At 32.8% G+C, this 14,790-nt stretch overlaps 2 protein-coding genes across 3 annotated transcripts; one reads left to right on the forward strand and one right to left on the reverse strand.

Annotated features, from left to right (window-relative positions):
- The first annotated feature begins 328 nt into the window (after positions 1-328).
- On the forward strand, positions 329-4,340 carry LOC137831531 (cell division control protein 2 homolog). The gene is made up of 8 exons (XM_068639248.1): positions 329-502; positions 649-1,027; positions 2,058-2,228; positions 2,884-3,047; positions 3,138-3,225; positions 3,313-3,366; positions 3,937-4,017; positions 4,107-4,340. Exons 1-8 carry the CDS (start codon positions 462-464, stop codon positions 4,158-4,160), a joined length of 1,032 nt encoding a protein of 343 aa, XP_068495349.1. The 5' UTR covers positions 329-461; the 3' UTR covers positions 4,161-4,340.
- Positions 4,330-14,377, reverse strand: LOC137831498 (protein argonaute 6). Of its 2 annotated transcripts, none has more exons than XM_068639212.1 (23): positions 14,192-14,377; positions 12,409-12,656; positions 12,129-12,334; positions 11,854-12,048; positions 11,594-11,730; positions 11,412-11,509; positions 11,244-11,341; positions 10,954-11,122; positions 10,718-10,834; positions 10,541-10,648; positions 10,067-10,129; positions 9,857-9,970; positions 9,590-9,755; positions 9,397-9,509; positions 9,158-9,289; positions 8,916-9,046; positions 6,719-6,784; positions 5,612-5,675; positions 5,266-5,377; positions 5,109-5,182; positions 4,918-5,012; positions 4,801-4,832; positions 4,330-4,710 (listed from the first exon to the last, which is right to left on the reverse strand). In XM_068639212.1, exons 2-23 carry the CDS (start codon positions 12,631-12,633, stop codon positions 4,565-4,567), a joined length of 2,661 nt encoding a protein of 886 aa, XP_068495313.1. In that variant the 5' UTR covers positions 12,634-12,656; positions 14,192-14,377; the 3' UTR covers positions 4,330-4,564. The 2 variants fall into 2 exon arrangements, with proteins under 2 accessions (XP_068495313.1, XP_068495305.1); XM_068639204.1 differs by having other exon boundaries at positions 11,854-12,051; positions 14,192-14,370.
- Between the last annotated feature and the right edge of the window lie 413 nt (positions 14,378-14,790).

A 14,790-nucleotide genomic window follows, 5' to 3' on the forward strand; every position in this document is an offset into this window, starting at 1 on the left:
TATTATTTTTTTTTCAATTAAGATTAAGTTCCTTCTCTATTAGTCATGTAAATTTCTTGATAGAAATAACTATTAAAATAAAGAAAAAAAAAGTGCAAGAAGGAAACATAATTAAGTAAATTTCAAATATGAATAGATTATTACATTAAATTATTTGAATTAAACAATTAAAGCATCAATTAGCTATCTAAATAAAAAAATAATTAAAAAAAATATATACCCGTGTAATATTTTGCTCGGTTAAGTAACCGTTACCTAACAGCAATAAACTAACAATATATTTGCCACGTGGCAGACCTCTACTGGTTAGCGAAAAGTTTGTTATTCTTTTTCGCGGGAAATTGTAACTCAAAGAAAGCTATAAAAATGGAGTGGGTTCAGTGATCAGTGATTTCTTTCAAAGTTTGGTCCAAATTCTGTTACAGTTGCTATCGTCTCTCTGTATCAAACAATCTTTCAGAATGTGGTGGTTTGGCAATTGGATTGACTCCTTCGATTCTCTGTAATTATTATTATTTATCACTCGTCTTTGCTTCAAGAACAGTGATATTTGGATTCGATAACCTAATCGATGTTTATCGTTTTTCTGTGTTTTTTCCTCTTTCGATTACATCTGAGTGATTAATGGTTATATTTGTGGTGGAGTAGGATGACACGTCTGGCATGGTGCAACATCTGCGATAAAGGCAGAGACGATTACAGTGAAACGTCGGCAATGAACTTGGAGATACTGGAGATGGCGGCGGAAGGTGGCTACGGGCGAGTGTACCGGTGCCTTGATCATAACAGCGGCGCACTCGTCGCCATGAAAGAGATCACATTAGTCGGAATGAGCCAGGGTGTTCCGTCTTCGATCATCCGCGAAGTGTCGTTCCTCAAAGACCTCTACCATGACAACATTGTCAGGCTGCTTGGAGTCGGATTCACCGAAAACAGATATGTCAATCTTATCTTCGAGCATCTCGATTTCGACCTTCATGAGTTCATTTATGACAGTCGTTTTTCCATGGATGCGTTGACTGTAAAGGTATGACAGTGCGCTTTTACTACTGTTTTATGAATTTGATTTTAATTTGTTCAGAAATGCATTAGGCATTGTTGGATGTGGATCTTTAAAGGATCTTTTGAATCTAAAGAAATTTTGCATTAAATGTGAATTCTGAAAGCAAACCTAGATTTAAATTGATTTTAGTTAGAGTTGATTTTAATAAAGTGATTTATGTTTGGATATTTCAATAAAAGGCATTTTGTTATAAAATTTAGAGTAAATTTTGTTCATCATCACTTTTAATTAAATTGTGATTTTGTGTTAAAATCAATTTTGCTTAGAATAACCTGACATTTATCACTGTTAAGAAGGATAAATAGATTGTATAGTGAACTGTCATTTAAGTTCTAAAATTATTAAAGTTCATAAAAATCTCTAAAAGGTTTAATTTGTATATTAATTTAGTTTAGTGGTTAGTAAATTGAACGACCCATTTATTATTAATTTGGTTACTAAAATTAACTATTGCATATTCATTTAGTCTCTGAACTCAACCCGTATGATGTTACTTTCTAAACTTAACTATATTCACTCCGAAAATTGAATTTAAGAATATAGATAATAATAGTAACAATAATACTGATAATAATAAATAGTTAAGTGTAGATACTAAAATAAAAGTAAATTATTAAATTTAGAAATTAAGATAAACAGTAAGAGGTTAAGTCTAGAAAATACAACTGTAGTAAATAATTAAGTTTGTGGAAAACAATTATTTAAGTATGTAGGATACTATTAAAAAGAAAAACAAATTATATTTTCAGATTTTTTTTTATAGAATATTAATACTTGAGGGTTTATCCTTTTGTAAAATAAGATTTGACTGAAGTCAAATAAACTCCTGTTATCATTAACGGATCAAACATACATTCTCACTAATGATATATATCTATATCTATCCATCTATATATAAATCACTTTATCTATAAATACTTTTAAGATTGAGGTAAACGAATCTCAAATTCTAAAACTCCTGTAACTGCCGTGATTAAATTTCTTTTGCTTGCAGAGTTTCATGTACCAGATACTCTCTGCTGTGGAGTTCTGCCATTCGCGTAAGGTTCTGCATAGAGATTTGAAACCAGGGAATGTGCTGATTCATGAACCTACAATGTTGATCAAAGTGGCGGATTTTGGTTTGGCTAGAGAGTTTAGAGATGACCTGATGTATTCTGAGAAGGTATAATTGACTTGAAAGGAACATATTGATTCTCTCTGGCTTATTTAGGTTAATTATATATTATGTTTTCAAGTTTCTAATTTTTCTTTTTAAGTTCATCCCGTGATTATAAATATCATATCTTCCAGTATTTCATTATTCCTTTGAACTGTATATTTTGCTTGCATTATCCTTTCATTTGCATATATATACATAGCATATAAACATAGAAATCACGGTCCCTCTTTATATGTAAAATAAGAAATATGCTACTCCTTTCATTTATTTTTAATCATGAGATTTAAAAAATATGTTTGATTTATATGTATTATTAAAAATTCAAGATAATATTCATTAGTCTTTTATTAATAATATTTTACTTCTATGTTAATATTTATAATGAATAAAATATATGCTAGAAATTTGTTTTCGTGAACTGATTTATCAATAGAGAAAAGTAAAAGAAAAACTTTGATGACGGTTGTAACTTGCATACATGTTTTCTTCAACTTGTTCTTTCTGTCACAAACTATGATTGGTTAGTAAGACATTTGTATGGTATAAAAGCTTTATTACAAAATAATGATGTTCCACAAATGATTAGGTATAGTTTTAGCTTTGGTATATAAATAAAAGTCTTATTATAAAGTGGACACCTCACTAATACACTAGTCAGTTAGGAACTTCCTGGTACAGGGCACCTGAAGTCTTGTGTGACAACTATCAATATTCAGCTGCAATTGATTTGTGGTCTGTTGGTTGTATATTTGCTGAGATGCTACTTGGACAACCTTTGCTCCAACTGATTGAAGGCCGGGATGAGTTAGACGTAATGTTCAGGTATGATTTGACACACATAAAAATATCCACTTGACTTTTGCATGCAATTCTCGTTTATGATTGAAACAAGAAAGAATTTTCTCTGTGAAGACTGTTAGGTACCCCCACAGAGGAAACATGGCCAGGAGTCTCTGGAGTAATACGTAACCTTCATCTCTTCCCGATTTTTCAACCAGTGGTACTAAATTCTCATTTCTCAATGGCTATTTGGCTCGTTGCCTTTTCATAGAATCTTTAAAAGTTACAACTCTACTCTGCTATGCAGGGCCTGGAAACACTTTTTCCTGGACTGGAACGAAATGGCCTCGATCTTCTATCAGTAAGTTTTACTCCACAGTTTTGTTTTGGTTCTAAGCAACGGACAGTTTCTACGAACAATAAATAAATTTCTGTAGTATCTGTCCTTAAAGAAGCAATTTGGAGATGTGTGTTATTTTAGGAATTCAAGTGTCTGGAGCCTAGGTTACTCCAAGTTGAGCAATACTGGTTAATAAAATTTATGCAACATTGCTTATACAAATAGGTTATGTTTTGCAAGAGAAAAATTGATAAAGAGAATATTTCAAATAAAAATTATGTTTTGAATTAAAAAATTTATAGAATGAATACTGTAAATAGGATAAGCAATCAATTTGATTTTTAAATATTTAAGTCGTTTTCAATTTAATCCTTGGAAGAAGGGATACTTATTTTGGCTTCTACATATGTAAAAGGTCATTAGGTCTTACTGTTAAGTTTTGTAAAAGGTCATGAAACTCTGCAAAGAACTAAGTCATTATGATACTAAGAATTGGAAAATTGTAGAAAGGAAAAGATGGATGTTCCTTAAAGAAAAAGTTTACTGTTTAATTCTTGTTCTGATGCCATATTTATCGGTTTTTTTTTGCAGGCAATGCTTTGCTTGAATCCAAGCCAAAGGATTTCTGCGACAGCTGCTCTAAAGCATCCTTACTTCATGGATGAGGATTTCGTATGTTCATAATCTACGTTTTAGACCAATATGTGGGGTTTGATGGTTTTAGATTTGAACTGATTAATCTTTCTTTTATTTTCATTTAGAGTTTTGGAGGAAAGACAATGGAGCCGTGGATGAGATGCATTCCTTTTCCATGACTTTTTTCACCTTCTTTACTACTTTTCTAATAAAGTTACAATTCTTTTACTTCTTTACATTTGAATGAGGTACAATTGGGAGAGAATTCAAAGCCAAGCTTTACTTTTCTATTTTGGTACCATCAAAACTGTATTCCAAAATTCTCTTAATGCATTCAAATATCTGTCCTTGTCGTTTCACTCAGAAGCATAGAGCAAAAATATTGTCATTGTTTAAGTTATTAATTCATAAAATTAAATTAAATCTTACGCATGAATTAAAATCACATTTTGAAGAGAAATACGTATTTCATAGCTAACAATGTACGCAAAGAAGTCTCAATGCCCAAGAATCCATTTCCCCCATCAAACAGAATTTGGGCTGAGTATTACTAAATGTACATTTACGCTTTGATTTGATGAGCTCAACAGAAGAACATGGAACTCCTGATATTCTTATGCAATCTAGGAAGCTCTGGGATGGAACTTAAGCCCGTTTCTGATAAATCATCAAGATTCAAAAACCGTCCTATCTGAGCCGCAGCATGGTGCGCATAGCATATTGGTGCCACTGAAGAATAAAAAATGAGGATAAATTATTAGAAACAAATTAATCACATCACTTCCGTCAGATGAAAAAACACTATTATTGTATATGTACCAACTGAGGTTGCAGTTGTGCTTCTTTGGTTCCTGAAATAAGTATATAAAGAAGCAACTAAGTAGGGTTTAGGGTAATAATGAAAGCATGTATATAAACAAAAGATTGAGTGCATACACATAGGACAGCGAATGGATCAAATTTTGTAAGCCATCTGCGGAGAAACCAATCTCATCAAGTAGCACATGATAATGTACAGGCCTAGATGTTCCCTATGTATTTATTATATGGTCAGGAAACAAAACAACAAATACCAATTTAATTCACAATCAAACATTTCTCTAAAACCTCATGCTACGTAAACATACCAGCATCCCCGCATGAGCACACATGTAAAAATCATAATTACTTGGATGCGTGATTGTTGTGTCCACGACAGTCCCTGAAGAAGAAGAGCAAAATTTATATTACAATGATCCTGTGCGTTACCTGTATGCAAGTAAGTAAACAAAACAAGTAGCATACCAGGAGGAACATTTTCAGGACCATTAGCCTGAAACAGCCTAGTATGATGATTTTTCTGTGCCACTATCACGGTGAACTTGGGAACATCATCCTCACCAAGACGTTGATAGGCCTGAAATTATAATCCTATAATTAGGAGGAAACATCTGTTTAATTGGTTGCATTTTTCACCTACCTTTTTCTTATTTTTTTTAAGAGGTAGGGGCTGTAGAAAATATTAACTTTTTCCCATTTTCTTTAAAGAGAGAAATGTGTAATCTAAGCACCCACTCAGAACAATGTGTACGTAAGATTCCAGCAATCAAGCACATTATCAAAATGAACAGTGAAAGAGTTGCGGTGTAACCTTGATTATCTGGTTGAGCTCGACTGTCAAAACCTGATTAAATTGTGATTCACTAACTCCATCCCTGAACACGAAAACACAGTTCAGATATTTAACAAGTGATAAAGGAAATTGAGATCACCAAGAGTGAATCCATATTTCATAAATTTAAGGAATACTGGTAGAGTTTGTACTAGTTTTAGATATAATTTGTTGAATATTAGCTTAGCCCATGGAATTTTTACTATGATAAATTTCAATGATGGCACAAGGCTGGCCGAAATCCTTAAGGACCAAGAATCGGTCTTGTCACTACCACACTTCAATTTCTCGTTGCTCAGTCATTTTTCCCAGAATTTAGTGGCATCTCCCTCTCTCCTCTAAGGACAATATTTTGGTTCCTTCTTCACCTTCTCAAACAAATTCTAAAGAAATCCTCTTGGCACCAACATTGAAACCAAAGCATGGCTTCACCCTCCATACTCCAGAATGCCCATTGTATCTTCACATGGGTGAATGTCTTGCTACACAAAGAACCTTTCCAATTTATTAATCCATCCACCCAACAAGGTCTATTCCCACAACGCCTGATAGCTCCACCTTCCTGACCCACATGCTCTCTATCTCTAGTAACACTAACTAACAGTAGGCATAAATTCATTGTCCAAACAAAACTGAACACAAAACTGAGACAAGATTGAACTACATGGAAAATACGGAACATATAAAATACTTTTGATCACACCAGCTAACAACCATGCATAAAACCTCAAAAGAACCATCGTCAATCTCTACATTGCCTTTTATACACAAGGAATTATTTTAGAAAAAGATGAAAAAGAAAAAATCAAATAAAGTATCTGAACAATGCAATCCTTACAACCAATAATAATGGTAGGGATACATAACCAAATAGTAGAATGACAAGATATTAAAATGAGAATAATTATTTAAAAATATCCATGTCATACTCAACTCAACAATGCTAGTGGTCTCCTCCATTGATTAATAATTTTGAGATGCTATAATATGTAACATCAGCATCTTCTAATTTATAACATTTTGACCTACAAACAAATTCACCAAAAGAACATATATGATTGGATTATCTATCAGATAGAATGACACCTGAAGACAATAAATTGAGTTGGCTTGCGGCCGTTACTTGAATCATAGAAATCTAGAAGCAATTCCCTGTAAGAAAATATTTTAATCATTACAATTTACAATGACTTTGATGTGCCAGTGATAAATAGATAACAATATGAACAAACTACATTTGGTACAAAAAATAATGAAGCATAAATAGCATATATAAGTTATAATTGTTACATTTAACATAGTATAACAATTATCCACAATGTATATAGGACAATTTCTTCTTGCACCTCTTTAATTTCTTTCCACACCTCTTATCTTCCAGAAAGCATAATCCGGAAAGTTCTAATTTTTAATTTTAACATTCCAGAATATATTTTAAATAGTTCTGGAAACCTTATTTGTAGTGACATTTTATTATGGGTGTTTCAAAATGATCAAACTGGAATAGTAAAAAATAATTCCTCATTACACATTCCAGAATCTTCATCCCAAAAAATACACTTTTTTTTCATAGTGTTCCAAATTGTGTTTTTTTAGAAAACGTAAGAATATTAAAATGTCGTTTTGTTATAGCATTGGATACATAGATGACTGCACTTTTTCTCACACAATTAGCGAAATTCCCCTAACCTCCCAAGAATCATTCCACTATGTCAAGAAAACTTCAACCAGCTCAATAGCATTCTCTACCCTCGGTAATTTTTCTATATTCTAGAATATATCCTCAAATACATGGTATTGTTGGACAGTCCAATAACTACGATTGTTCCTCCACTTGCCCATTTACACAATATAAGTCCCATTTATTTAAGTTTCCTTCACTAAATAATCTCTCAAGGAAATCACTTATTTTATCTTGTGTCTGTTACAACTTTACAAAAAATAAAAAAACCAAAAAGAATAGGAAATTTGATTATAAATCCCATTTGTTTAGCTTTTTCCACTCAAGAATTGTTAGTGTAGTCCACATTACTACAATAGTCTCTAAAGTAGGTGATCACTTCGTGGCCCAAGAAGCAATCCTTGGTTGCCAGGACAATTGCCATTGCCAAGGTAGAATAACAAAGTATTGCCATCATAGCCTCGAAAAAACTCTCTAGATTCAATCCTTGCTTCAAGACCTGAATGTCAATTGTGCCTCCCCAATCATTTACTATGACAATCAAAGCACTATTTTTTTGATCATATCTTGTTTTGACTTTGGGACAAAACACACAGAATTGGACATCCTTTTTGTTTGAGAGAAAATTCTAAATTCGTCCTTACTCATGTGCTTAAATGTGACCAAACTTGTTGATATTCTTACCAAGGCTTGGTTTTTGTGTAAGAGAAAAACTCAAGGTCATTGGCTATTTTCAACAATCCTATGTTTGCGAGGAAGAAGGAATGTTAGTATATGTCATTTAGTGTAGTCCACACAAAAGTACAATAGCATCTTAGTAGGTGGTCCTAATATCGGTAACTGTATCTGACTTGGTTACAAACAATATCTCAATTTGTTACAACTGTTTTGTTAACTGTCACATCAGTACTAAGTCAACACAGTAGCCTTAGCTTGCAAAGCACTGTCATAGTGTCTAATATGTGCTTTATTGAATATTTCAGTGTTAATAAAACCTTTCTTTCTCCAAATTTCATTGAATGATATTGTAATAAGAATCACATGGTTTAAAAAAATTATGTCTATTACAGGTTTCAAAATAATAAGAAGCTCAAAACAATCAGAAATCTGATTATAATCAGAAGGAAGCTATTAAAAACAATTTCTCATAAGATTAATTACTTAAAAAAAGTTTTTTTTCTTGTAAAAACAAACATGAATTAATTTTTATTTTTTCTAAGATCTCTAAAAAATAATCACTAAATTATTGTTTTACCACTTCCTTTTTAATCTTAAACAAAATGGCCACAGTCCGAAGCTATTTAAAACAGCTTCTCATAAAATTAATTGCTTCACTTTCAAAAAGAATTCTAATTTTAAAAAGTGAGCTATCTAACTTCCACTTCTTTCAAAATCTCTAAAAGATAATCAATAAACTATTTTATACCAGTATCACTTCTTCTTCTTTTTTACCTTAAACTAACCCATGACCTTTTTTCTTTTACAAAATTAATACATAGAATCCTATCAGGCTACTTCAAAATGAGATGGAAATTCAGGGTATTTTGTGCATGTTCCTTATAAAATACAAAGCAGTAGTTCAATATATATTTTTATTCTAACCTGATAATACCATCGTCACCCCCATTTTCCAGTGGCTTGTATAGAGCATCAATCATCTCCACCTTAGATGGCTGCATTCTCACAGACGCTCTATACCTTGAAATCAGTGGCCAACATCGAGATCCAACAACCTACAATTCAACAATATGCTGCGGAGATAACAAAAAATGCAAATACAAAGGTACAAGAAGCTTTTTGTAACAACGAAGATAGAGGAAAACACAAAACCAAACTCGACTTACAGCTGCAACTGATGGAATATCTAATTGACCTCTGTGAGAGACATCCATCCCCAAAATCATTGTTGGGGTATCTTCAATAAGGGGAAGATGGCCAGAATGCTCCACTGCCAACAGAGAATTTATTCCTCCCAGCTATATTGAAGTCATAAAAAATTAGTTAAACTTTACATAAAGTTACCAAGTTAAAATAAGTTATAAGTTATGTTTGTACAAATATCAATCATAAAGTACTCAGTTACCTTGGAATTGATTTTAAGAAGTACATTATTAAGGTATTGATCAGTGATCTTGACAGGGGAAATGCACTGTGTGACAACCCCAATTTCACTCAGACACTTCTTTTTCCAAGGCCCTAAAGTTGATAAATGATCGTAAGATGAAAAAAAAAATTGATGTAAAGGAAACCCTAGAAACATTTGCCTAAAGATATACCATATATATCACAATTTTTCCTCTCTGGCAACACACAAAGAATCAACTTTGGTTCTTTATTTAGTTTTGACTTCAGCAGGTCAAACATTCTTTCAACCCTTGCAACAGGGTTAGACTTTCTCAACTGTGGTTCCTCCTCTATCAAAGAGTACGGCCGTTCAATGTTCTGCACAAATATTTAAGTACATTTGAAATGATTAATCAAACTAAAAACAGGAAACAGATAAATATAGCATAGATATTAGAATATAATGCCCAGAGACATACAATGCCCTTGCTCATTCCACATCTGATCAGCTCCCTTGATATGTAACTAGTATCACATCTTGCAGAAAAGTTGACAACAGCCCAATAATCAATATGCGATGGTTGTAGAAGTGTCTACGAAAAGGAAATATAGCATCATCTTTTCTGAGTTAGTCAGCCATATTTTAGATAACTCTAATCACTTTCTGAATGTGAAAGAATAACACAAACCTTCTTATTAAAATTCCACCTTCCATTACATGGGATGCAAACATCATTCTTACCAACCTTCAACTGTGTCTCAAATAGAATTGTATCAATGTGAGCATTTATTTCTCAAATAATTGAAAGAAATGATAGAAAATGGATGAAAAATGAAAGAAAATAGAATTTCTTTATTGATTGAGTGTATCTGTTCAAAGAATTCCTGAATATTCAAGCTATTCAGGTCTGTCCCAAATCCCAATTATATTTCACCAAAAGACTAGAAATCACTCCCTCTCAACCCCTCTTATTTAAAGGCAACATGACTTATTTCTTAAAATAACTAGCTGACTACCTCACCAGCAGACACTAAATTAACAACAAATGGATATCTATAAGAAAACCACTTCTTTTATGCCATTTTTCCTTTCATCTCACTAGTCAACTCTATATTTCATGTGCACAAAAAAAATGTGAACTATATATTCAATCACTGTGTACCTTTGGTGCCTCAAGAACACGACCTTCAACAAGAGCAAATTCTTTCTCAACAGAAATTCCACATGCAGCAAGAACAGGATCATCATCGTAGCAATAGTTTCCTACAGCCTATAGATTTTAATGAGTTTAACATATTAATGATAAAATGGAACAACATACCAATAATTATAAACTTACATGTTTCAGAATTTTGATTCTATCTTGAGGCTTTTGGCGTGATTTCTCAACTAAAGATGCTCTTTGCATCGGAGAGAGTACCTTTGTATAGCGTTGGAGGGACACAAGTGAACATAACTACTCCACCAAAAGTAAAGAAAAAGAGAAGGAAACAATAGTCACATATAATTGGTCCAAAGGGATAGACTGAAGTAAAAATAAAAACAAGGTTTAGCCACAATAAAACCTCAACCAACCTCCAAAGGAAGATAGTTGGGCCGTTTTGGTTTTCCAACATCAAGACATGGAAGATAGGCAGATGTGGTCAGATCAATGCCACAATGTTTGGCAAAATATTCATATACAGTAATCTCCACCGTCTGTCCTTCATTATTGCCGTTGTCATTTTTAACCTTCATACTAAAACTGCAGAAGAAATCAGACTCGAGCTTTTTTGGGTCAATAGAACCCTAAGATTTTATTTCTCTATTTTTCTTATTTCATGTAAATATACTAGACACTTGAATTTCAAAGGGCAAGAACTTACAGTTGCTGAATGCATGGTTTCTCACTCAAGCCAGAAATTTTAAATTCCAAGTTTCGATGAGTTGCTTGCACCCTTAAATTTTTAAGCACTTTTTTGGCCTACAAATTATCAAGAATTAAAAAATTACCAGGTAATTGCTAATTTTGATTCATGGACAAAGTTCATCACCTTTTCCCAGTCAATATAACGGGATTCCCTCACTTGCTGATTTGATAACAGAAAATCAATTACAGGACCAGGTTTTATGATCATAGTTGTTGACACGTCTAGAAAAAAAAATAAGTGTTAACAACGAAAAGAATACAATTTTACGATAATAAGATTCCAAGATATGTATGAAACCGTTCTACCCATATTGAGAGTCAATCCTCGCTGTGTGGGATGAAAACTCGAATGAAAACCCGAGACTGCTGTTACACCAGCCCCAACATCAGTGAAATTTCTTGGGTCATCATGAAAAAAAGACTGCCTTACTAAAAGACATCCACTTCACATTCAAAAGAAAATGGTTCAATTAAGTTAGACCAAAGAGGTTATGATTAAAATTTAAATTCCACTAAAAAAATCACTATATTTCTTCGAATTTTATCTTCAGAAGATGTTTGGGTACCAGTCAGCTGCACGCTGCCTCAGTACAGTATCAAGCACTCTCAACGCATCTGAGTCAACCTCTTTCGGAGCAACAGCAATGGACTGCATGGGTATTTTAGCAGCAAAACTTATCTCCACCGTGAATGTCTTTGACTGAAAAGAATTTTTTGACCGTTTAGTTTCCTCACGAAGACTTCCATCCGCACCAGCACTACTGCTAGAGTTGGAACAGTATAAGCTTAAAGGGAAAAAAACATGGCACAAATAAATAAAATAGTCATACAAAAGGCATACCGTTTTCTAAACGATTCCTCCAAAAACACTTTGAACTCATACTTATTTAGTGGCAGAGGACCCGTTGTGTACAAAGTTTTCCCTCCATCATGGGTAAACCTTTTGCCACCAAGTTCAGAAGAGTATATTTGGTAAAGCCTATCAATCACTTTTCTCCCAATGCCCTTGCTTTCAACTGCTCGCTTATCTTCTAAAGTAATAGCAACCTGGAAATGCTACAATGAGCTAAGGTCTAAGATAAGATTCAACGAAATTGCAGAGGGAGAAATACAGAACATACACTATACTGGAAAAACACTGTGTCTGGAGCATTGACAGAAACTTTGAAATGATTCACAAGTAAAGATATGTGTTTTCCTGTGGTCCCAACCCCATTCCTACTGATAATAGAATACTTTGTAGGAGTGAATTGTTCTGTTTCCATATTATGTGGCACATCAGGAGATGTTTGAGGTGATGCTGGAGGTTCAGCAGCCTCTTCAGTTCTAGGAACTACCTCTGTCATTCTTTCCTTGGCAACAAATGACACTGAAAATCATCAATCACAAAACGAATAGACCATGTTAAAATTTGAAGTACTGATATACTCTGTTACAAGGTAAGGATTTCCAGAGATTCTACAATAACGTGTTCCAGTTGTACAATTATCAGAAATATCCTTTCAACTTTTCTGCCTATTAGTAAGTCAAATGCTAGTTTGACACCATATAACAAACACCACATGATTGTTCTCTAGAGCAACCCATTGTTGAAAACTACGCCATACACACCATTATCTGGTTTCTGAAAACAGATGAAGTATTTTACTAAAATATGGGTCTGTAGTTAAAGACAAGAACAAATTGCTCAAATTTGTTTAGGCTACTTCGATGTTTAGTATTGACTAATGGGCACAGTCGTCTTCTTTTTATTATCAGTCTAAAATCATTGATTGATAAAGCAACGGTAATTTTAATACTAAACTATGTCAGAAAAGGAAATGGATTTAATATTAGTTAGTGACAGTACTTTCTTTATAAATTTCCATTAAGAAATCCAAAGTAGGGCATCATAATCCCTGTCAATATGAACCAATTGTGTAAACGAAAAACAAATCATTTGTAGTGAATAACCATTTTAACAATATACCAAGATAAAGCAAACAAACAAAGACAATATATTTATTCTGAAGTATAAAATATTAAAAAGAAGATGAAGATTACCAAACTACTAGTTCAACCAAAAAAACATGAGCTAGCAAAGCAAAAGCATATTAGAAACAAAATGTCAAACTGCAGACATGTCATTTTAAAGATTATACACGTACATAACATATAACTAAAAGTACTAATAACAAACTGTTTTACACAAATCAATGCCCTAATTTCCATTCAGTAAAGATACTTAAATGCAGTCCCTTAAGCACTTTTAGTGTTTCTTTCTCCATTAGAATAGGAGTTTAGTTTTCGATAATCCCATAATAAATGTTTACATGAAAAGTCAGTATAAGTTCTCATAGTGAAACTAAACACTGATTGTAGAACATCACCACAGGCACCTAAGCTACTGCATCCAACTTTTGTCCTCTCGTAAATTCAGACAATGAATCAGCAAAATAGAGCAAATTATAAATCATAACAATTTGTGTTGCTCTAGCGCGGGTTATTTTTGTTGAGAATGAGAAGGGTTAAAACCCAATTGTATTTGGCACTTCACTCAGAGAGGGTTCAAACCTTGATTCACCACAACCAACGATTTGAGCACAAATAATTAACACACTAACCCAAGTCCTAAATCAAATTTTACTAAAGAGAAACCTTAGGACAACATAGACCAAAACAAAATCTCGATTCACCACACTGAAAAAAAAAAAAAACCCTTTCAGTGGCAATCAGTAGTATGTTAAAACACAGACACGTAGGCTCCGGAAAACCCATTACTTAACTTGAAGAGAAAAAAAACATTACGAATGTGACCAAAACGCACCACAGAAGAACAACAACACCATGCATGTTACCAGCATTTTGCAAAATCAAGTTGCGATACACACACAAACAAAGACAATGCACGCATTACAAACTCACAAGCTCAAAACAAGTTGGTGCGATCAAACCAAATGCAGAGAAGACGAAGCGTCGCAGTTGCAGAGTAGGGTTTTGGGGAAGAAGAAGAATTCGAAAATTGCATCAACGATTCTTCGTTTCGTTTAAATGGTGGAAGTGTGAGAGGAGGGAAACCACTGCAACACTTTCAACACCTCCATTCTCAACAAAGCGTAACATTAAATATTAATAAATTAATTAATCTCCGAAATTCACATTTTTTTATTTCATGTTTTTTTAATCTTTAGTTTTACATTATTAAATTGAGGGGAATTCAATATTAAAAAATTCATCAAAGCATAAAATATATTTATTTTTACAATTTGTATTAGGTCTGATACTATACTGTTTCTTTTAAAAAAAAGTATTTTCTCATTATTTTAAACATTTTTAATTTAATTTCACTTTTTTTTAAATGAGTTCATGTGTTTTCTTTATCAAATTAGTTATAACAGCATTAGAACAAGAATATACGAAATGAATAACCAATACCTCATCCTTAGTTCAAATTTTATAATCATATTTTTTTATTTTAAATTGAAAAAAAATCATTAAAAAAAATAATTAACCTTATATTCTAT

The sequence above is a fragment of the Phaseolus vulgaris genome, chromosome 11 (genome assembly GCF_000499845.2).
Source record: "Phaseolus vulgaris cultivar G19833 chromosome 11, P. vulgaris v2.0, whole genome shotgun sequence".
Lineage (NCBI taxonomy): Eukaryota > Viridiplantae > Streptophyta > Magnoliopsida > Fabales > Fabaceae > Phaseolus > Phaseolus vulgaris.

Coding starts and splice junctions, on each gene's coding strand:
- LOC137831531 (XM_068639248.1), top strand. CDS start 462: ATGTGGTGGTTTGGCAATTGGATTGACTCCTTCGATTCTCT. Junction 503..648: donor ATTGACTCCTTCGATTCTCT/GTAATTATTATT, acceptor GTGGTGGAGTAG/GATGACACGTCTGGCATGGT. Junction 3,048..3,137: donor GAGTTAGACGTAATGTTCAG/GTATGATTTGAC, acceptor TTCTCTGTGAAG/ACTGTTAGGTACCCCCACAG.
- LOC137831498 (XM_068639204.1), bottom strand. CDS start 12,633: ATGACAGAGGTAGTTCCTAGAACTGAAGAGGCTGCTGAACCTCCAGCA. Junction 11,123..11,243: donor AAACCATGCATTCAGCAACT/GTAAGTTCTTGC, acceptor TTTCTTCTGCAG/TTTTAGTATGAAGGTTAAAA. Junction 5,676..6,718: donor ACTCAATTTATTGTCTTCAG/GTGTCATTCTAT, acceptor TTTCGTGTTCAG/GGATGGAGTTAGTGAATCAC.